The following is a 24144-nucleotide window of genomic DNA, read 5'->3' on the forward strand; positions in this document are numbered from 1 at the left end:
TCTTGAATGGCCAATGGAAGGCTGAATTTTTCTTTTTTTGATTTTTTTTTGGAACTTCCTCGTGGTGCTGACAAGGTTTGTGATCTGCTGCCCTCCAATGGATACTTACAGAGGTTATGTCTAAAAGAGCAGGACTGTGCAGGCACAGCAGGAGCACCATGCTGAGACCATTACACTTCTTAAAAAAGCACTACAGAAATAATAATAATAATAATAAAGTAATAAAGTGCTAAGTTCTTTGTGTTCTAAGTTCTTGTTTATAGAAGCAGAAAAAGGCTGCAAAGAAGACATTTGAAACACATTTTTCCTCAGTAATTTAGTGATGATGAGGTGCTGATTAAAGGGAACCACATACACGTATTTGTAGCAATTTTCAGAAACAATCAGGGTGTGCCCCAATAGCTCTTTTTTTCTTCCAACCTCAGCTTTCAGTTAAAAATGAAGTAAGTTTCTATTTGCCCTATGCGGATGTAAAAGGAATCTTGGAAATGTAAATCCTATGAATTCATGGAATACCTTGAAAAAATTGCAACCCCCTTATTTTCTCAATAAGGGATGAAATTGCATATGACATTGTTGTTAACATGTTAGACATTTCATTCCTTCCTGAAAGAATGTCCTAAGAGGGTAACTAGTTGGGTAACCAGCCCAGTTTACGCCAGCCTAGCACCAATTCTTACATTTTTCAGAAGACTGTGTGTGCTCATGGGTTCACATCCAGAAATATTTGAGCACATGTTGATTGGGAAAATCATAAATCAAACTCTGGAAAAAAAAAAAGCAACAAAACTTGAAAATTTAGAGGCTTTTCTAAAACGTTCAGCCAAGTCGATTGCACCTCTGCGAGCCTTTCCCCAGCCTTTCACCCGGTGTTTCACCACACGTCGCTAAGAGCCGTGTGCAGTTCCACTCGGTTGCCTGTCACGATGTAACGAGCCATTTCGCGCTCACCGCCCCCGTTCCCCTCGTGAGGGAAACCTCCGGCCCCACCACAGCCCCCGCTCGCCCAGGCACCGCCTCGGGCCCTGCCTGCCGCCGTGTCGTCCCGCTCCTCGCTGCCCCGGCTCCTCAGGGCCGGGCCGTGCCGGGCCGTGCCGAGCCGTGCCGGTGACCGGCTCCGCCCTGGCGGCTCCGTGCCCTCCCCTTGCGGGCGGGAGCGCGGCGGCGCCGGGCGGTGAGTTGGGGCGGCGGGCTGGGGCCCGGCCCGGCGGGGGAAGGGGCCCCGGGGCGAGCTGAGCTTCGTAGGCCGCTCCCGGCCGGCGGTGGGGTGGCCGGCGGTGGGCTGGCAGCCGGCCGCAGCCCCGTGCAGGGAGCGGGGCCTGGAGCCTTCGGGGCGGCCTCGATCCGTCCTGAGTCGTGTCGCTGCGCCGGGCGTTTGCCCAGAAACCAGCCGGGAGCCGATGGAGCAGGGGCCGCAGGGAGGGAGGGAGGTCCGCTAGTGGCCGGCGCTTTGTGGCCTTTCAGACTGTGTACTGCGAACTCGGAGTGCTCCGAGCTGCCAGTGAAAGCATGCCAAGTGCTGTGTAAAATGTCCAAGCGCCACAGCTGCAGTATGAGGGAGATAAGTTAAACCCAACCTGATCTATCTCCTCACTCTACATTATATATACAGTGTGTTTCTCCGCACTTGGTTGTCTCCATTTCGTGTAGGCTGCAGAAGGTGAAGTGACAAAGTGCTGTAGAGTGTGGCAAATCTCCACATACAGCACTTTCTAAGTTCAGTGTCCTTAGTAAGAATAAGCAGCTTCCCTGAGGCCAGCATTTTTAACAACAGTTCTCTTGGCTTGTCGTGTCAGGAATTAGTTTTATGGGGCAGAAAAAAGCTGTGGAGAGAGGCTGGTGAGATGGCGCCCTTTCTCTGAAGCTTTTGCACTCTGGGCACGTATGAAAATGCAGTCCTTCAAAGACTTCACAAAATTTGGCCGAGAAACTTCTAAGTCTGCATATCCAACGGATATTAAATCCAGCACAAGTATAATAGTGATTGCATTTAGATTGTTTGGTGGCTGAAGGACTTGCACTGGTTTTAATAACTTGATTGTTACTGAGAGTGCAGAGTAAGTGAGACTACTTGCTGCATGGAGAAAATGCACCAGCTGAAGGGGTCTGACCATAAGTTTTCCAATCTCAAAGGCATTTTTATAGAGATGGTATAACTGAGGTTCAAAAATGAAAGGACAGCAGCATTTGGTATAGTTTCAGTGGGGAAAAAAATGACTTATTCAGAAACATGTAACTTCACAAAAGATTTTCCAGTGGTACAGCAGCATCACAGGTTAGGGCGCTGCATGGCCAGGAAGATGTGCAGCTGCTGTGAAGTGAGTTAGAGACCCTGCAACTCAGAGGCTGTCTCTATTAGAGTGCTTATGAAGCACAGCATGAGCTAAATGGTTGTTAATGCACAGATGTATTCCCAGAGTTCACGTGATAAAGTCTTCTTAAATATTCTAGGTTGGTTGAAGTCACCAAATCTCCTGAGTTTAAACCATATTGACAACCAGAATCAAAACCATGTGTATCTTCCTCCCAGCCCCACTAAAAATGACATGTTGGTCTTTCTAATAGCCTTCTCAGCTTCTCAACCCTGAACAAATAAATAAATAAATAGGAAGCTTCAGGAATAGTCATTTTTTATCCTTTTTTCCCTAGGATGTTGACTTTCCTGTTTTCTGTATGACTATGCAAGCCTAAATTCCAGAAGGACTGACTATGACTAAAAGCATGGATACTTCAGAACACTGAAAATTAGAATGGGATGAAAAGTATTCCTAAATGTTATTTCTGAGTTTAACAGACATGTTAACAAAAAGTCTGTGTCCGGTTCCAAGATTTAAAAAGGAAACATTAAATTTAAGAAAGGAAAAATGAGTACCTTTCCATTTCCCCACAAAGACCAGAGTGTTATCTGTGCTTTAAGAACCTTACAAATTTTTAGAAGAGTTGAAATAGGATTTGCAACACCCTTGTATCTGTCTAGCACTGTGTAACTTTCCTGATGTGGAAGAAACTCTTATCTGGATGAGAAAAGCTTACCATAGGACATTATAAAACATCCAATTGACAAAGCGTGTAGAGGTAATAAGCATGCAATCATCCTAAAAGTTATAATTCTCTTGGCCCTGTAATATGTGTTAATATGTCATATAAAATAACAGGGGGAATGTGTGTGTGTGGAAAAAAAAAGAGCAGGTCGTGCTTGCTTTTTGACGTCAGTGTGGGAGATTGTCTGGGTATATTAAGGAGGCCTTTGCCTTTACTTCCTTGAGTAGTTTAAATGGAAGCATTCAGTGTTGCAGAACTGCAGAGAGAAGAGTATTTCCTGGAAAAGCATCATAAAGATTTAAATGTAGCAGGACAAATTTTCCATACTGGGGCCTTGACTTGGCTTTTTGAGGCCGTTCAACAAAATATTTTTTCCATTATGTTCCTTATAAAGTTTTGACGATTTCTACAGTTCTGTGGTGTTAAACATGGATATAAATTTTTAATTCAGGTGTTTCAGGTACCTTCAGACATTGACGTGATACAGATGTGTAGCCCCTCATGTGATGTGGTTTTGTGTGATTGCCTCACATGAAACAATGACCTGTCAAATACCACACTGTCTTTCATGCAGCAATAATGCGAGAAATATTTACAGATTCTTTTTTTTTTTTTTTTTATTAAGGTTGCAAGTTAGTTTTGTGTGTCAGATTTGGAAAATTTGGATTTCATTTTGCTACTCCTCAGTACAAACTGAAATAGGTAAAGATAGGCATATTTGTCATACTGCAGTAACTACTGCAGTTGTTTGCAGTACAAGGCTGACTCTTGGGAGAACAGCACTGTTGTTGCAGTCACATTGTAAGATAATATCTTTATGTTATGCAAATAGTTTTTGTCAAAATATGCAGTGAGAAAGGCTTCACTCTGTAGTTGTGAGAGATTATGTCAAATATGCCAAGTGCATATCGGTGTATTATTAAAAGTGTATTATTAAAAATTACTGAAAATGTATTTGCAGGTCTTATTAAACAGATATATTTCTTTTGTTTCTTTCAGAGTATCTGCTGACTAGTGTATATGCAAAAATATTCAATTCTTGTTTATTTTTGCTACTTGTCAGGCCAGCAGAGTTGAGGAAAATGCTAGTGTTTCTCTTTTTGAAGGAAATGTCGGTGAATTGCATACTTGCATGTCACTAAATGGACCTACACTGGTATTACCGAGGGTAATTGAGTTAGCTACAACTCAGTAGTGTGTGGGAAAGCTTGTAATTTCAGAGCTGAGACTGAGTTTGTAGCACTGGTGTAAGAGAGGCAAAATGAACATACTTTTAAAACTTAACTCATTCAATGAGGCATCTTTAAAAGGAATATCTGTGGACCTATTATGTTAGCTTACATTTAAAATGGAAGGAACACTTTCTTGTTGTAATAAATCAATTCTTCATGAAAAACTCATCCTGTACTATTATATTTAATTACCCTCTCAGCTTCTCTCTGCAAAACTTGCATGGTATTGTTTTACGTGTGCCAACATTAATATTTTCTAATAAAAATAGTGTATTATTTTTTCTTTTTTTTCCTTTCTGTTTTCAGGTAGCAGAGTCTGGAGGGAAGTGGGGACTGCCTATTCTTTAATAAGTAAGCTTTGGAAAACAAATTTAATAATTATATTGGTGTGCTTGCTGTGTTTCTAAAATAAGTCTGTGGGTTATATATTTTTCTCTTCCAAATTCCAGTAAGTTTGACAACATCATCCAATGCGTGTGTTTAAACATACATCCCGGAAGTAGTTACCTTAAGTACCAGCCCTTACTTCTTTTTTATGGTTGTTGATTAACAGGGCTCATTTTCTGTAGTCAGTGAATGTAGTCTGTTACTCCACACGGAACATCCTTCCTAGCTCCCTGTTTTCTCCCATTGCACATATTTGATGTTTCCAAGTCATTGACGCAAAACTTCGTATAGTTACATAAGCTGTGTAGGCCTCCGTCTCCAGTGTAACTGGTGATCTTGAGTATCTCAGTTGCAAAGTGCATGATTTTAAACACTTGAACATTGAGACCAGTTTTAATGTTGTGTGACTTTAAAAAAAATATTGATTATTTTTATTTCACGTCTATACTGGCAACTCTGGTAACAATTTTTATTGCAAAAACATATTTTCACAATTTTAACAGAGACTTTGAAATGCATTTAGTCTTAGTTTTCATCCAAAGGAAAACAACAACAACAAAACAGTCTTTTCAGATAGAGGAAACCTTCCCTTTGTATGACATTCAGCAACATTTTTATACCCTTTCGTCCTCGATGTTTATAATACATGAAAAGGTAATAATTTACTAGAGCTGATTTCAATGAAAGAAAATTGCTGAAAGGAAGAGAAGAAGGCCTTATCTTTTAAAATTACTTAGCGATTCTTTAGTTTACTTAGGTTGCCTTAGTTTAGGAAACTTGTTCCTGGAATCCATAAGGTTTTTTTCAGGTTACGTATTTATCATGCAGGCATGCTATGTGCTTCACGAAGCTTCTGTTGCCTTGGCATTAGAACACACCAGCTACGAACATACTTGCTTTCTAGATCCATCAAGCTTTCAGCCTCTGATGTAAGTATTCCATCAACTTCATAGATAAAAATTTCTAATGCAGTAGTTTAGAGATGCACTGATTTCGTAATGTTGCCAATAAACATATATTAGCTGCACTTTCTTTACTTCTTATTACATTGACCCAAACTTTTAACATTAAGACTACAGTAAGTTATTCCAACCACTGAAATATTTAGCCACACTAGCACAACAGTTTGGCAATCATTGCTTTGTGTATCCTTTTCAGTCTTTAAAGTCAGAGCTGCAGGTACCAGGCCAGAAGGATCGCCTAGTTGTTAGGGCACTAGCCTGAAATATAGGAGATTGATTCGATCCCACCTTTTTCACAGACTTTTGGTAAGTCAGTTCATTCCTCTGTCAGTTTTCTGCTAATGAAACGAGTAGTTGTGCTTCTTGATGCTGCAATAACAAGGGATGTATAAGTACCTCAAACTTAATTTTATACAGATTCTTCTTCATTTCCCAGCTTAACTGCTTATGAGGTTGTGTAACTCCAGTTTAAGTCTTTCAGTTTTGCTGAGAGAAAAAAAAGCATTGCAACATGATGGGTGGCTGGAGGTCATGCTCTGCGTTGCATGTAGAAGACTGGAATGTAAATTGTGCTCCGAGGTCAGAACAGGAGTTCATCTAGTCAGCAGCTTGGGTCAACCAACGCACATACGAGATTGCCCAAAGCAGGTGTTGAAACTATTATGCAGACAACTGTAGCATAGTTTGCTCATATGAGAGGCTTCTTTTAACATACAAGCCACTTTGGGGGCTGGATTTTACCGGAGTCAGTTTTTCATCTGCTGTAAGTATTTGTATTCTACTTAAGGTACCTGGATGTTCTTACTGACGGTGCTGAAATCTAATCCTGTTTTTCTTTTTGAATTTACTTAAGATTTTGGCTTCCATTGTAACTTTCAACATTGAATTTCACAATTTAATTACGTACCATGTAAAAGTATTTACTTCTGTCATTAAACATATTCCCATTCAATTTAATCACGAGTTTCTTTGTATTAAGAAAAATAAATATGAGTAGCACCTGACTTTCCATCTAAAGCAATCAGCATTAGGGAAAGCAGGAGGTCAGAATTAGAACTTGATGAGGACATGCCTCTCTTGTTTAATGCTGATCTTAAACTCATGGAAATCCTATCCTTGCACCTAAAAATGGCTTGAAGATGATCAAGCTATGATGTAACTAGGCTAAAACAAAAAAGATTCTGAAGGACTTTCATGACCTTCTGGAAGAAAGAATGCTCCTTAAGGTATCATTTATAAATAAATGCAAGGTATTTTGTTTACTTTCTCAACGTAATGAGGTGTCTCTGAACTCTCCTGTAAGTTGAACCCCAGATAATTAATGCAGGTCCAGCTATTCCGTTTTAAAACTAGTTTCAACATATGAGAAAAATCAAATAGGAAGACTTGAAATACTAAGTATTTAAACTTAAGATAGTATGAGGGCTGTAACACACAAAAACTTTTTTTCTTGACTGTGCTTTTTTGGCAAGGGAAAGTTAGTTACTGCAATTAAGATGTATGTTCCATTTAAGGATAAAATCCTACAGTGTAGATAAGCCTTTAGCTTTTACTAAATTGAAACAATTTCAAGAAGAGGTGGAAAACAGAACAAATTTCCCATTGTACCATACAGAATTCTAACTGTGAAGATTCAAGGTGAGATTTCTTTTTCCTTGTAGTATGAGTAGTAGTCTGGCATGTGGGAAAAAAAAAGTGTGTGTTAGGGAGGCTCAGATAATACTTGTGTTATTGATATTTATATAGTACAGCCAGGGGTTAATTTACTAAGACAAATGTTGGAAAATGGGATTAATCTCTTTAAACCATACATGTTTTTCAATAGATGCAGTACAGATCACCTAGTCAGAACTCCCTCTTAATTATATTGTATGTTCCATATCAGGAAGTACAACTTAACCTGTCTATTTACCCTACTAAATACACGTTTTTTCTTCCTGAGGATAAATAAAGGAGGTCACTGTTTGGTTCCTCTGGTACTTGTGTTTTACAGATGAGGTCAGAATTAAATCTGTGCAGAAGACATACAAGCAGAGAAGTATCTGTTAGCTTAATAATACGATTTTCCTTTTTTCAAATCATTACAGATGTGGTAGCTTTTTTATTTTTGTTTTTACTGTAAACAGGTTGAGTGTGCCTGTGTAATGCTTCAACTAGGAGTTAATCCCATCAATTCAAAGCTGAAACTTTGAGCGTAATGGCAACTTGGACATCTCACAGTATGCTAGATGGAGAATGCTTTTTTGAAATTTTTCTTTTTTTTGATTTTTTTTTTTAAATTTTCACAGAATGATAACAACAAGCAGTCTTACATAAAAGTTACTAAAACAAGTAGTCTGACTCATAGAAACAGCAGTTTCTGGAGTTGTGAGGGACTTGTTTTCTATGTGTGTGGTTTTTTCCCCCCCAGTATCTAACTTGTTTACAGATAGAAATGGGCATGCACTGCTTTTTTGTTTGTTTATAGATACAAATCTTTTTTTTTTTTTTTTTTTTTTTAAATATATATTTATTTTTTAGCTTAAAAATACCTGAACCGTCAGTTAGTTTTGTCCTGCCTTTATAGGGGGGACTCAATGAAAGGCTATTCTAAAGATATTTTCTAAGGCCTTAACTAAAGTTCAGAATACACAGCAAAAACATGCTCTAATGTGATTTTGCTGTGTTGTAATAAGATATTTAAAAGTGTTGAAAGTCTGAATGAAAAGATTAAATGTCTATCCTATTTTCTTGTTAGCCACCAATTTAACAAATAAAATTGCATAGAAAACACACTTTGCAACTGGATTGGGCTAGAAATAAATCAGTCTTTAAGTCCTTAGTGTATAATATAAAAGAAGAAGAATGAATGTATCCTTTTTTTAATATTTTATTTTTAGGTCATCTTCTCAAGTTACTGACCTGCATTATGCCTCTGCTCCATTCTTGCTGCAAGTTCAGTGGGTTTAGATGATAATGAATGAGAATTCAGGCCATTTTTGTGTATTTTCTTGTTAGTCTGTATTCAAGCTATTATAGAAGCTTTAATGAAAGACCGTGTCTATAATTTTGTGTAACAACTGAATTCAACTGGCAATGCTGTATTTGAGAAATCATGAAAGAGGGCTTGTCCTGCATAATCCAACAGTAAAGTATTTTGTCTTTCTTAACAAAACCCTTATGTCTGTATATTTCGATCTTGCAGGCAATGGCCTTCAGACACAAAAACACAAGACGAATTGAAGGCCTTGACAACAATGTGTGGTAAGCAGAAGGAAAATATCAGCAAATTCAGAAAATGTCTTTGGCTGATGTATTTTCTTTCTAAATTCATAGTTACTACTAATAAGAACATGCATAGCACTTGCTGTCTCTACTGAAATATATTTGGCACCTATTTAAAAAGCAATGAATCAAATTCTGTTAAAGCTCAAAAATAATAATTAATTTACCTTTAAACATTAGGGTTAGGATTCTGTGTATTTAGTAAACCACATGAGAGAAGGGTGGCTCTTGGGTGTGGTAGTATTACTGGCTTTCAAATTTAAATGAGACTATTGTCGAATAATTACTTCAGTTACACTCGCTTTTTGTTTCCCAAATTAATCTGATTTTATTTTTTAAACCATTATACTTGCCTTGATAATTTCATTCATTCATTTTAATACACTTTTTTTTTGTTGGTATTAAATTTGTCTCAAAGCACTATTGCCATCATTGGTAAAGATGGGATTTTGTTAGATGATGATGATGTTTTTTTGGGCTTACATTAGTGTGTACATATGTGTGTGTACATACATATACACATAAGGTGTTTTGTCATCTGTCCTCAGACTAATTTTTTAGCAATTTGTGTTTATTTTTGATTGAACTGCGATGCCTCGTTTAACTACTCTCAATGTGGGTAGTGAGGAAAGGGTGAAAGGTAAAACTCCTCCATGAAAAGAGGAAAAAAGTAGTTGTTCAAGAATCCTAACATTAGTTTCTGGCAGGGTACTAGGAACAGGTAATAAAGAGCTTGCAGCAGTTTGTCTAAAATCGCACACAAAATCATAGTGCTCTGCGATGACTGTACAGTTTAAGTGACACCTTCACTTGACAGTATCTAGCCTTTAAATCATTTAACATACCTGTTCTAATTAGGTTTACTTCATTTTGCAAAGAGGGTAGTATTTAATTTCTGCCCATGTGCAGAGATACTGTATGTTTGTGTGTTTGCACATCCAAGTACAGTTCTGCTGGCAAGAAAGTTGTTCTGTGGAGTCAGGAAATAAACCTTTTACTGGGTTCTTGCATGACTCCTCTGCTTACTTACCATTGTCCCAGTGCCCATCTCTCAATGTAAGCAATCCTTACATAAAGATGTTTACACTAATGTGAGTTTGGCAAAGCAAAATACTTTTTTCGTCTTCTGATGTTGATGAAGAAGATAATTCTGTTTGGTATGTTAAATTTAAGCTGTTTTTTCCCTTTAGGGTTGAATTTACAAAGGTGGCAGCAGATCCCTCAATTGTTAATCTTGGTCAAGGCCTTCCAGATATATCCCCTCCCAGCTATGTTAAAGAAGAGCTGGCAAATGTAGCAGCAGTTGACAGACTAAACCAGTACACGCGAGGCTTTGTAAGTACTGTAGAACTTGAGGACCCAAGTTCAGGGAGAAAATGTAAGACTTTAACTTGGTTTTACCAGTAGTTTGTACTCTAACGTCTCAAATTAAGTTTCCCTAACAGCTTTATCAGTTACTAACCAGTGTTCTCTGTATAGGCTTCTTCAAGGCAGAAACCTTTAGCAAGAGCAAAATGGTAGATTGCATGACCCTTCAAAGATGATACAAATCAATTCAAAGGTTAAAGACTGTAAATCACACATTTACCACTGATTTTGATCAGTGTAAACATGAGTCAGATAGGCTAATCCTAGAGTGAGACAGAATTACTTGATATCAACTGAGACAACCTCCTGGATCAAGAAAAGATTTGACCCATAACATTAGTAGAGATGGGGAAGTGGTTGAAAGAGTAAGGTTCTGCCTCTGGAGGACAGTCACTACATGTTGTGTAAGTTGTCTTGTAGCATTTGTGTCTTGGGCTGGGTGTGAACGTGTGGCATTTGTCGTTGTCCAAGGCAAGGCAATGCCTCTTACTCTCCTTTGGTATGGTTTTCTTTTTCCTGTTCGGTTTGTCTTTCTCACTTTTTGTGGTAAAGATAAACCATACTGCCCAACTGAGAATCACGTGTTAGGGTTGCTACAGGATCCTAAGGAGTCAATCTAACATTTTTCTGGATGATCACATGATGTAGCAGTGATAGGAAAGCATTGTATAGACTGGTAAGCCAGTGATTGAGTTGGTAGTTGTAGCACAATTGCTCATATATTCCAATGTAACTTCTCGCTGATTTTCTGAGAATCTGCATGTATTAGAACTGGGAGGGAACATTAATGGCTCGCAGCTCCCTCAGGGACAAACTATCACAATGAGCAGGGCAGAGGCCACATCAGCCAGGACCCAGTGCTGTGGTACCTGAGCAAGGCAGGCCAGGAGGTGGTAGCTGAGGTGAGCCCAGATGGCCAGGAAGCTTGTGGTGGTGAGGTGGTCTGAGGTCAAGCCAGACAGTCAACCAGGCCCAGCAGCGTTAACCACAGTTACACACAACCCAGTGGTCGCTGGGCAGGTCTAGAGGAAGAATGCAGATGCAAGGTCAAGCCACGAAATCAGCCCACAGGAAGGGGGCCTAGGATCAGCAGGGGCCATGGACAGGTACAGGCATGGCTGTAACAATTGCAGGCCAGCAAATACGAAGGCATAGCACTTAAATGGAGCCCTTGGACCAGGGGCAGTTGTGTGGGTAGACGCCCCAGGTGAGGCTGGTGAATCTCATTAGGGCACTTGGGACCCCGATAAGAATAGAACAAAAAAATCCCTTACTGAATACAGTCTCATTATCATCCCTATCTGGGTCACTTTGTTTAGTCACCTTTAGCTGATTGCAAATATATACTTGTACGTGTGTGTGTATATATATGTAAATCCTGAAAGTGTAAAGCTATTGTTTAATGTAGGGGGCACTCAAAAGACAGCTGGAGTTTAGTGACCTTATGGACTAAATGTGAATATGTTTACCAGCCACAATAAGATACCTGAGAAGTCTATGCTTGCCAGGCAGACTGGGTTATGGAGGAGCCGTGGCACAGAATTGTTACAGACAGAATGGGCTGCGGTCTCCTGTAGAGCAAATAACCACAGACCGATTCCCTAAAACAATTTGCAAATTAAGCATAAATATAATTTTCCAATGTGTGCAATTATTCAGCGTTTAGTTCTGTCACTTTGCTCCTTACTTCTAAATTCCACTGATATTTATGAATGTTTGCAGTAGTTATACTGTGAATAGTAACTAAAGAGTTTTTTTAACCAATATTCTCATCTTCTGCCTTTGTACATTCTCTACAAACTTCTGCAATTCCAAGGCTTTTGAGCACAAGTATTTGTGGATAGCAAATGTGGGAGGGATGAATATGAATTATGCACATCCATCTGATAATTGAGACATTGTCCCAAGTCTCTGCAGTGCTTGGGCCTCTCATTGACTGCAGGGGTATGGTCTGTAGAGTGACCTAATGTGAGCTGGGTGGTGCAGCATTCTTGTGCAGTTGACACACTCATGGGAAGAAATAGCTGTCATTTGAATCAGCAATGATTTGCAAGCCTTAATTCATGGTAATGTTTTTGTTTACAGAGGGGTTCATGATTTTATACCTTACATGTGGACGTACAATATTAAATATTTTAGCGAAGGGCTTTTTTGTTACATAGCTGCATTTTCCTACAGAGCTGTTTTTTCATACTTGGTATAAAGATAGAAAACATAAAAGATTTTCAGAACAGGAGATCTTTAGTCTTCCTGAGTAAACAGAAGTGTGCCACCTTATTTGTATGTTGTAGGTGGTCTTTGTTTCATTGTTTTCTTGTTCTTTGCACGTTTTCAGAATACACTAGCCACTGTGTTCCTGCGGGAGACAAATGGTAAATGGTGCTCTGAGGTTTGGGGTATCATTATATGAATCGGAATTCCAATCACAAATTCTGTTTATCAGGAGTATATAAAAAGGATTAAAAGAAGTTTCCCTTGCATCAAAAAAACCTTAGATGAAAGATAACAAAAGAAACAGAAGGAGCTTTGGATGGAGATCTGGTCAGGTAGGAAAAAAGAGACTCTAAAAGGAATGAGGATGAACTGGTGTCAGAGTATTTGCTTCTCTCCTCCTATCTCTTGTTCTAGCTGTTCTGTAGGCTACCTGAAGCTATCCTGAGTTATGATGATAAGATAGAAATTCAAAAGAACTAGATAAAAAAAAATCCTAGAAGATACAAATAAATTCAAATAACTTTTCTTCCCCCCCACGTATAAAAACTTTAAACCATAACACCTATTAAAACCCATTAATACTGAGCATCCATCTCATATTATTCTGATCCAAAATGTGTAATTTCCCTCCGTGTGGGGAGGGGAAAAAACAGCAAAAAAAATGTTGTGTTCCTGAGAATGTACAGAGCCTATCAGTTGCATTTCTTTGCTTTGGACAGGGGCATCCGTCGCTGGTGAAAGCCTTGTCTCAAGTGTATGAGAGAGTTTGTGGAAGAAAGATTGACCCTCTCACAGATATCCTGGTGACAGTAGGAGGTTATGGATCTCTCTTTAGTACAATACAGGCTTTAATTGAAGAGGGAGACGAAGTAAGTTTTTATTTAAAATTCTCACTGAAATGAGAATTTCTCTGCCTTTTTGATAATGATAGTAAAATTAATCTGGGGGGGGGGGAATATTTCCTTGTGCCTACAGTGGACAAGAGTTTCTTTTGTTGTTGCATTTTGCTTTCAGTGTTTTGTCAGTTTCATTCGTATGTTGTATCCTCATCTGTATCCTTTATTCCTTTTTTAGTTGCTCTCATAGTCATTTTTTTTTTTTTTAAACAGTTCTCTGCTCTTAGCTCTTCATGTTTGTTTGTTTCTTTTTTATCTGCCATCTTTGGTTATCTCTCATCTTTGTCTTGCAATTTCACGTCTCTGTGCAGGATCCAAGCATCCCTGATGTTTTATGTTGACGTCTCTAAAGTAACTAGAGAACAGTCTGGGTTTGTCAAAAAAAAAAAAAAAAGTGCTTATCATACTTAGGGCATTTTTATATGAAGTTATGTGATGGAGGAGGAACATCCTGCAATTTTAAAACCAGACAGGAGTGCCAGAAACATTATCAACTTACATTACTAAAGCAAATCTGGAAATATGATGGCATCACACACTGAAGATTTTCTGTTTCTGATACTCATGATTATAATTTCAGGTAATAATAATAGAGCCATTTTATGATTGTTATGAACCAATGGTGAAGATGGCAGGTGCAAAGCCTGTTTTTATCCCTTTGAGACATGTGAGTAGCTTTTAAAAATACATTTGTTATATTCAACTTTTCTTCCATACCTAATACAGTTTGATGAACACCTTGTAGGAGATGCTTTTCTCTACAGCTTTTCATAATATCCAGTTATATAAAAATGAGATAGACTCACACTATGGCGATCTAAGGTGATGATAATCCAAAGCAGGTAAAATATTTTACTAGTATTGGTAAAAGTAGGACAGTGTTTCTCATTTACTTTAATCAGCTTTCAGAATGCACAAATTAATGTTCCATTGTGTGGATGTGAGCAGAAAATGTTTTCATTAGAAATACAGGAAGGATGATCATATCAGTGCAATTCCTGTACCTGCCGCATCTCAAAATATTTGGTTTCTGATTCCTTCAGCAACTCATACAGTGATAGAATGCATTCTCTCTTCTAAAATCCACTTACTAAATAAGAAGCATTTATGTGGTAGACGTTTGCCTTATTGGCAGCCTGCAAGGATTTTATGGATGTAAAGTGTTGGTCCTGTTACTGGGAGAGGGCTGAGGGGCTGTTTGGCAGTACCCAGGGGAGTAGGTGAGACTACTCCTCATGGTGCCCTCCTTCTAGGGACGGGTTTCCTCCATGTATTTTCTGTTTCATGCCTTTTGTTTGTTTGGCCCTCTCCCAATGCACAGGTGTCAGAAAGTTAGTATGGCCATGCTCGTTGTTCTCAGCAGCAACTGACCCAAACTTTTATCATCCTCGCGTAATGCCGCAGTGGAACAGATTTTTAACTGTTTGGCTGTTTTCCTGTAGACAAGGAAGGAAAGATGTGAAGTCCTAGTCCAGCAGTCAGTGATAAGTCTTTCCAGGCAAACATGCACACACTTGTTCTAGTGTATGGGAAGGCCATAAACTCTCCTGTCGTGTGACTTCCTGCATCACACGCTATATGGTCACTGTGTGTGTAAGACAGACCAGGTGAAGACTGCTGCTGTCACAGAAACATACCTTGCTCTTGGCCTCCCTGCCTGTTCTGGAGGTGTCTCCTCCCAGGAGAACAGGACAGGTGGGATAAGTTGTTGTGTGTGGTTAGTAAAGTGTCTGAGGGTGATAAGTTGGGTATCTCTGTTTAGTCTGTAACATGTTGTGTTCCAGTAATGCATGTTAAATTCTAATTTATTTATTTTTAAGAAAAATGATGGGAACTCTGCATCCAGTGCTGATTGGGTCTTAGATCCTGCTGAACTTGCAAAGAAATTTAACTCCAAAACAAAAGCGATTATTCTGAATACCCCACACAACCCTATAGGCAAGGTAAGAGTCCTCCTTTAACGCTATTGTAATTTCAGAGCATGCCTTAAAGGCTATTATTAATGCATTGCCCTTACTTTCTTGCATTCCAGGTATTTAACAGAGAAGAGCTCCAGGTAATAGCTGATCTCTGCAATAAACATGATACCCTGTGCATCAGTGATGAGGTGTATGAATGGCTGGTGTACAAAGGAAAAAAGCACATCAAAATAGGTACTGATTTTTTGTGTGTGGTATCGTAGAAGTGGCTGTGGAATAGTATCGTAAACGTGCCTCTCAAAGATAACATTTGCTGGGAGAAGTTGAAACTTACAGCTTTTACTATTTTAAAATCTCTAGAGTGGCAGTAAAAGAAGCCCTCCATTAGTGAGGGCTACAGTAGGAGCACGGCATTACTGTAGGAATAGATTCCTACACATAACAAAAAAAATATATCTAAATGACCTTGCAATGCTCAGCTACACAGTTGCTGATCATACAGCTGTACTGTGTTGATTGGATTGGCCATGCATGGGCTGAGTCTGTTTTGAAAGGCCTGACTTTGTGGCTGTTGTGGTGGCTTGATAGAGATACCTTCATGTGATCGTAATCTGAGTTAGTGCCTCATACCAAGTTACCACAGTAACTGGTGCTTTATCCTGTCCCAATTACAAAGTAAAATGAGTTAGATTAAAGCTTTCTTCATGGACTTAGCAGGTGGTTCATGCAAATAGCCATCTCTTTAGAACCAAAGTGTCTGTGGGTGGTGTAAGGTAATCCATTTTCCTTTGCCATGGCAGCAGGTTTGAACACTCGTGTTGTCAGTTGTGCTTTGTCTTAGTAGACAGGTGGTGAATTCTTAAAACACAGTAACTCTATTGTTCATTAGTGTCAGTATTGTCATGTTAATGCTTCAAACCAAAACATTTACAGTTGAACAAAAGACATTCTGTAGTTTAGCAGAAAATGTAAAAATCCCTTGTGATGATAATGCAAGTTAAAGCCTGGAAAGTTACTCAACTTGGTTTCAGTATATACTCTGTAATTGATCCCATGACATAATCTTTTAACTTTATTGTTAAAATGACCGTAAAACCTTCAGGATAAAACTGTGAAAAATAGCATTATTTAAGTAAAAGAAACAAGATCTGTTAACTTCAGTTTCTTAGACTTCTTTAAGTCTACCAAAAGATAATACAAGAAAAATTTGATTGTTATTTCTCTATTTAAAAGCTCCTGTTTCCATACTAACCTTTACATATTCCATCAAATGTAGTGACACTTCCTTTGTGAAGAGGTACAAAATGGTTATTGCATCAATTTAGTGTCTGATCTGTTAAATTATATTAAGAAATCATGGAGTTGCTAGCCACAGGTCATAAAATCAGTACAGTCTTTGCTGTCACTGAGGCAGTTTTCTGAAGCGTGGAGCACTCAGTCATGTTTCTCATCATTATCCAACTTCTGTAAAAACAGTGAACCTCCTCTAAGGAATGGTTAGGGTTGCACTGGCAGATTTAGGGGTTGCATATGGTAACTGAGGATTCAAAACAAGCATCTCAACAAGCTGAGTGCAAGCCCAGGTAACACGCTTATGTGTGTTAGTTTGTACTTAGCTATAAATTGTAATCAGACTTGGTTGTGGTGTCATATAATGATGCTGCCATATGGCATGAAAGAATCTGCCTATTTAAAAGCTGCTGCTTTTAAAAATGATGGAGCTGATCTTTCCTCTGTGCCCTTTTGCTGTAGCTATTGTTTGAAATGCTGTTGCTTTCTGTCTCCCAGGTTGAATTCCTATGACTATGTGGTAAAACAGTATCACTAGAGGGCATTTGCTTTGAAATTTAAGTCTTCTTGCAGTTTGTGAGAACTAGTTCGGTCATCTTTAGGAAGTGATGTATACTCTTGACCTAGCTAGCTAGAAGATGCATCTGTTCAAACTGCCTTTCTGTTTTCAAGGTCACAGAGCAGTTGAGTGAATATGGGTGAGCTAATAGGAACATGAGTTTCTTTCCTGCTAATTGTTTTGGCTCTTTTATTGGCAAGTGTGCTCAGAAGAGTACAATGCATGTTTTCAAATAATTGCAAAGACCTGTACCATGCCTAATGAATGTAACTGCTGCAAAAACTTCCTTATGAAAAACAGCGTTTTTGCTTGGAAAAATCTGCGTTCACTGGCTTCCCCAGAGAGGGAATTTAACAATTGATAAATTCACTGGTAGCATTGTAATGTACAAGTGTGGTGGAGTCAGGTGGTGCTGAGCACTGTAACTGCAGCTGCAGTAATGTTATGACCTTGTCTAGTTTTCTCTCTCGGGCTTAAGTGTGTCTTGATTTACCTTTTTCTACTGGACATGAGTTGAGTTAGAGTCCAAACTGTGAAGCAGTGTACAAAAGAAAATTGCAAGCTGACAGAAAAGACTTTTGCACTTTCACCTCCTTTGAAAGAAAACAGAGGTTTTGGTGTCCTACAACATACAAATACAGAGATGGAGATAGGCCTCCATGAATCCCTTAATCCTTGCAGGCTTCCTAGACCTGTTGAACTAATAGAACAAAACGTAATGTATTTACTCGCTCCCTCTGCTGACTTTCTGATTTTTGTGGCATTTAGTTCTGGGTTAGATGTCTTTAGAAACCTTCTTTTTCTGATTTCTGAGACATCCAGTGATGCTGAACAAGTCTGTTAAAATGGCTGTGAGTGCTTGAGTTCATGTTGTGTATAGGGTTGTTACCAGGCATCAGAAATAATGCTGTACTGAGATGAATGTGTAGCACTTACTAGATTGCATCCTCTTATGAATAATTTTGCATCTTAGCTGAGGAAGACTAAGATAGTTTTCACTAACCGTGCCTCTTTATTATATTTTTCTTTCTCCTTTCATTAATTCTGATCTTATTTTTATGCCAGAATCATTGGCCCATATATTCTTTCTCACTTGTTACAGTTGCTGTAATTTTGAATGTTCTCACTGCAGTGGTATATGAACATATTGTAGTTCTTAGCTAGGGGCAGTACAATTTCTCTAATTACATGGAATACGTGAGTGTACATGTAACCAATTAATCTTATTTTATATACAGCTACATTGCCGGGTATGTGGGAAAGAACAATAACTATAGGAAGTGCTGGAAAAACATACAGTGTAACTGGCTGGAAGGTAAGAAGAATCAATAGAAAAGAATTTAGTTATATGAATTACAGAATGCATCTATCATGCTCTGTTGTTGTTACCTGTCTTTGGAAAGCTTCTGGCAGATCTCTGTGCCTCCAAAAAGCGAAGATACCATTCAGCTGGAACAACTGTCTACTTGGAACACCCATGTTTTAAGTATATTCCTATCTATTGATTAATAATATCTTGTGAGGGGAAAACAAACAAACAAAAAAACAACAGCATGGTTTGTTCAAACTCAAACAAAATTCTTGGAGAACACTATCATGTTTTAACTTTCCAGTTTTGTGGTGATATTTTCAGGTTGAGGTAATGTTTTAGAATGTTTTATATTTTTGTAAAATAATTAACCATAATAATGTTTTGCTTGACTTTATATATCAGAAAGTAAACAAAATATTTAACCGTTTGGCAGCTAATTCTTTCTTCATCACCATCTGTGGTCCAACTGACCCATGACATTTGAGTTGTATCTGGTTAAGGGTGTGTTTGATTCAGTAGCAAGCTCTTGTTTTAAGTTCAAACTACCCTGGACGTGGACCCCTATGAGATGGAAAGATCCTAAACCAATTAGGAATAGCATTCCTAATAAAAGCTTTGGTTTAATTCTTCGTATAACAGGGTTTAGGAATCAAAGTTTGCTCGGTACCATTTGAGTACCATGGGTGAAGCTGTCACTGTCGCCTCACATTTAGACTTTCCTAATGGCATCATTCAGGTTGCGTAAACTAGCCCTTTCCTGAATTCTTTATCAAAACTATATTTCATGACTAATTCTTTTTTTTTTTTTTTTTTTTTTAAAAAAAAAAAAAGAAACTCAAGACGTTTGTTAACTTCAATGTTAATTTGAAGTAACAGCTTTGCTGTAACTATAACACATGCATGTTTTCTTCCCTTAGCTTGGTTGGTCTATTGGCCCCCAGAACCTGATTAAGCATTTGCAAGTTGTTCATCAAAATACACTGTATACTTGCCCAACTCCGTTACAGGTAGGTACAGATGAAGCCGAGGAGGTTATTATTTTGGGCATAGCAAGTCTGTAGGCCTCACTATGATAAAACAATCACAGCGATGAATTTTCTGGGGTGCTAAAAGAGGAAGATAAACTCAATCAGCTCACCAAATGTTTTTAAGAACAAGAGAAGTCTTTCAGCTACAAACTGCTGCTTTTTGCGTAAAACAAACATGACAATCTTTGTGGTTTTCTACAAAATAGAAGTAAAAGTTGTTGCAATAAGGTCTTGTTTTACTGAGCATTATCTCTACCTGTTAGATCACATTTTTTAATTCGTACTATGTACATGATTAATGACTAGTGAGTACTTGGGTGCTTGGGATGTTGCCATAGTACAAAGAAACAAACAAATGATGCTACTGGATGTAGCTTGTCTAATTTGCTGATGTGCTTAATAAGGGTCAGATCCTGCTACAAGATCAAGGAAAAATCTACATGATTTCAGTAGGAAGTGTGTGTCCGAGTGTTCTGAACGTTGTGTTTCCAGGAGGCTTTGGCACGAGCACTTTGGATAGACTATAAACGCATGGATGACCCAGACTGCTATTTTTACTCACTGTCTCGAGAGCTGGAAAGCAAGCGTGATCGGATGGCTCAGCTACTTCAAGAAGTGGGACTGAAGCCTGTCATTCCAGATGGAGGATACTTTATGATTGCCGATGTTTCTACATTAAGTTAGTAAAAAGCTTATTAAAAAGTGTGTCGAAAGCGAATAGGGTAGTTAATTCAAAATGAAAGCTGAATTTTCAGCTTATCTTCTCATTTCATATTCACATAACACTTGTCAGAAATACTAATTGAGACTGGAATTTTCTATTTTACTTCAGCCAGGAGCTAGGTTTTACAAGCTTTAGCAAAACGTTAGTGATTCTAACTACACTACTGTCCTTGTTTTGCAAAGCTTTGGTAGAGTTTTAGGAAGGGTACAGGAGATGGATAAAAACAATTTCTATTTTTAAAAAAATCTACAATTATGAAAAGTTTGGGAGCCAAGTATCTGGCTTTATATCCTGGGTTTGTACTCATTAATTGTTACAATTTTAATAATATTTTTAAATAAAATCATATATCTTTATTCTGTAGTATTACCTGTAAGAGTGCTGTTTGTGAATGCCTTCCCGCTGGGGTCTAGGAAGTCTTAACAATGTGATGTCTGTTTTAAATTTATTTATTTTTCAGATGTGGATCTCTCTGATGTAGATGGGAATCAACCTTATGATTATAAATTTGTCAAATGGATGATAAAATCTAAGGTAAGGTATCCTAGTTGTACTCTATTTTTAGAAGTGCTTTTCTAATGAAACTAAGAGCAGTGCAACCATGCTTACTTAATAACATAGGGATACTACTTTCAAAATACTGTTTGGTGTTTATACTAACTGCTGGAAGTGATGTGGCTAAAATATTGCTAAGCATGCTTTGTGTTAAGTCCCAGCATTTGCTCTTTCTCCAGGCTTCAATGCTAGTTGCAGAAAAGTACCTTTGAACTGTTTTGCCTAAGAAAAGTAATTTGAATTTAGTTAAGCCTAGTTAGTGAATACAAAATCCAACCTTGTATTTCCTTTTAATGTTGGGAGAGTTATAGAAATGGAATAGTAAAATTAGGCTTAAAACTATTTTTTTAAGTATGTATGTATAAGCAAATATTTCTGTTTTATTCTTCAGAAACTCTCAGCAATTCCTCTTTCAGCATTCTGTGGTTCTGAGACAAAAGGGCAATTTGAAAAATATATACGTTTTTGCTTCATTAAGGTAAATGTGTGTTCTGGGAAGATCGGAGGCTCAAAAATCAGTGCAGTACGAAACCTGTAAGAGGCTATTTGTTAAGTTTTTGCCCAGGATCTGAGTTGGAAGGTTTTAGAGGCAGAAGGTTAGTTTGGTGTAAAAATTCAGCACAAATTAGCTTCAGCTGTTTTTTTGCTGAGACATGAAACCATAAATGTGGACATCATGGTTAAGAAGGGCAGCTGCCTGAAAACAACTTGGTGGTTAGTCTTTTCTTAGCTTATTCTATTGATTTGTAAAACATTCTTGACCGATGGTGACAGTGAACATGTATGAGGCAGATATGCTATCAATTAAGGTGGATTCTCTAATCCAGAATGAAGGATAATGCCTATGTTAGCAGAGTGGTATGTACCACATGTCCATTCAGTTTCCAAAAGCAAAAATAGTAAGTAGGTCAGCTTCAAGTTTAGCTCACTTACCTGAAAATAGGGTTTTACACAGGCAGCAAATTACAAAAGAAAACAAAGACACAGGAAGGAATCTCACCAGTTTTTGTTTAGAAGAAAACAGAAATTGTGACTTGGGTAACATCTGCTATTTTGTGAGTGCCTGCTTTTCACATTTTCTTCCTCCTGTTTCACCCACTTCTGTTCTTGAAACGGAAGACTTTGTGGATGTGCAGAAACTTTGATAAATTGACTGCCCAAAGAGATGTTTCTCCTATTGCTTGGTCACAGACTTAACACGATGGAATGTGTGCAAACTCTTTAACTGTTAGAGTATAATGATGTGCACCTTAGCTTGAACCAATAATGAAGGGCAGTTTCTGAGTATGTTGTTATAGCTCTTAGGATGGGGTTTAAAGACTATGATACAAATTGAGCCAGTAACAACCAGGGTAAAATTTGCTGGTTGTTAACGTGGCTTCCCAAGAATGAACTGCAGTAATCATGCCAAGTTAAAGCCTACTTGTATGACTGACGAGGTTGCAGTCAAGCCATGCAACTAACCCATATTCAGAGGGGTTATGTTTAAGTAGTTCACAGCATAGCTCAGTTGCATGAAGATTTAAAACCCCCAGCTATACACCTAAAGATTAGGAAACTATATTATCATGTTCAAAATAAAGCAGCCAAGTACATCACTGTGTAAATGCCAAGCATTTATATAAGAAGTACCCAGTATCATTGAATTTGATAATACTAATGCTGAGGAAAATGTTATCTTCTAAACAAACATATCTAATAAATATTTGCAAGGAATTGGGATTTTTTTTGTGTAGTATAGATCTGTAGCTATAACTGTTAATGGGAAAACTGACTGGGATATTTACAGGATGTAAGTGACACTGCCAAATACTGATTTGGGATCGTGGAATGGTGACTACTACTCTGTTTCCAAGAACTCTGTACTTGTAGTAATAGTGGTATTCCATTTTTTGCAGGAAGACAGCACACTGGATGCAGCTGAAGTGATCCTAAAGAACTGGACTAAACAGAAAAATTGAGATATATATGTATATTTTAATTAACTCTTCCATCTGGTATAATTATCTTACACTAGAGTTTTTTATTGCAAATTTAATAATTAATAATTCTTAAATTTGTAATTAATGCAGTACAGAATTAATGATATTGTAAATAATTTTGTGCTGCCACCTGCTGAGGAGTCAAAATGCTGATTTACTGAAATGTGTAATGCAAGTCAAGTTATTTTCAGTCTTCTCAAAATTATTTTTTCCTTTAACAAAAATGGTATTCACATCTCTTACTGAAAGACAAAGATTTCTGGGATTTTGTAAAAATATATGATATAGGTATTTTTAAATTTTTGGTATGGGGTAATATAGGAATTAGGGGTGAGACTTTAACTTTGTTATTTGTGAAACCCAATAGCCTGCAGTGGAGGAAAACTAAGACATCACAAATAAGGTAATTGCAGTGCCTTTCTACATACCTGCCTGCCATATCTGTGCACAAATTGCATCTTTTTAGGTAAAGTGATTGAGTGAAGTCAATACAGTGTTTATATATAGGAAAGATATAAAATGCTAAGTTGTATAATCACTATTTCATTTTCTCACAGTAGTCATGCTGTTCGGAAGGTATTCAGTCCTCAATAAAATCATAAACGTGACATCTAGAATTGGAATTCGTTTATGTCAACTCTCGTTTACTACATGGATGAACCTACAAAGGGAAATAAAAGTACTTGCTATAGAGGCTCCTTCACAATCAGATGTACAGTGAGAGAATTAATCCTGTCATCTCTTTTCCGCTCTTTGCATGTTCACAAAAGCTATTGGTAACTTCACACCAAATTTATTTTAAACCCCTAAGATCTGGGAACATGGAGATGAACCTAATATTGTGCTATCACGATCAACTTTTGAGTATTTCAAGCTTAGTGGATAAAGGACTAATTCAAAAGAGATCAATGTGGAGAATTCTTTCATTGTTGCCTCCTGTCTGTGCGATCTTTTTAATCTCTGGATGGTTTCCCACTAGCAGAAGAAATCCAGGTGGGTAACTTTTTAAGTTTGTTTTAATGTTCTTCACGTTATTTTACATTGTTCCCACAGTTCTTATGGTAGAAAGCCTGAACAAATTCAATAGCTAGTTTTGCAGCTGGTCTGTGGTCACAGAGCTGGAATCTAGCTGAATTCCATCAGTCTGTGACTATGGCAAGGCCTAAAAATAAAGGATGGAAACTGGGCTGTGAGAACAGCTGCTAGGCTGCTTTGTTGGGAGTTCTTGGGCATTTTGAGGCCAGGAGCTGGGAGTTCTGTAGTCTTTCCATTTGTCTTGCACTGCCATTTCACCAGAAAATTGTTACCTGATATTTTTAAGGGGGCTTGTAGTCTTTGTGTAGAAAAATCAATTTAGTAATTAAAATGACTTAAATGGAATTTCAGCATGAATTTCATATGGAAATTCCT

General features: G+C 38.0%; 1 protein-coding gene across 3 annotated transcripts; it reads left to right on the forward strand.

Moving 5' to 3' along the window:
- Positions 1 to 1091: 1091 nt before the first annotated feature.
- Positions 1092 to 23635, forward strand: KYAT3 (kynurenine aminotransferase 3). 3 transcript variants are annotated; one of them, XM_035332666.1, is made up of 15 exons: positions 1092 to 1174; positions 4581 to 4625; positions 5490 to 5590; positions 8808 to 8866; positions 10078 to 10222; positions 13189 to 13338; positions 13946 to 14032; positions 15186 to 15308; positions 15398 to 15518; positions 18372 to 18448; positions 19363 to 19452; positions 19966 to 20152; positions 20658 to 20731; positions 21144 to 21230; positions 22651 to 23635. In XM_035332666.1, the coding sequence occupies exons 3-15, from the start codon at positions 5492 to 5494 to the stop codon at positions 22711 to 22713; spliced, it is 1362 nt and encodes a 453-aa protein (XP_035188557.1). In that variant the 5' UTR covers positions 1092 to 1174; positions 4581 to 4625; positions 5490 to 5491; the 3' UTR covers positions 22714 to 23635. The 3 variants fall into 3 exon arrangements, with proteins under 3 accessions (XP_035188557.1, XP_035188558.1, XP_035188559.1); XM_035332667.1 differs by lacking the exon at positions 1092 to 1174 and adding an exon at positions 5820 to 5929; XM_035332668.1 differs by lacking the exons at positions 1092 to 1174; positions 5490 to 5590.
- Positions 23636 to 24144: the final 509 nt, after the last annotated feature.

Source organism: Oxyura jamaicensis, chromosome 8 (genome assembly GCF_011077185.1).
Source record: "Oxyura jamaicensis isolate SHBP4307 breed ruddy duck chromosome 8, BPBGC_Ojam_1.0, whole genome shotgun sequence".
Classification (NCBI taxonomy): domain Eukaryota; kingdom Metazoa; phylum Chordata; class Aves; order Anseriformes; family Anatidae; genus Oxyura; species Oxyura jamaicensis.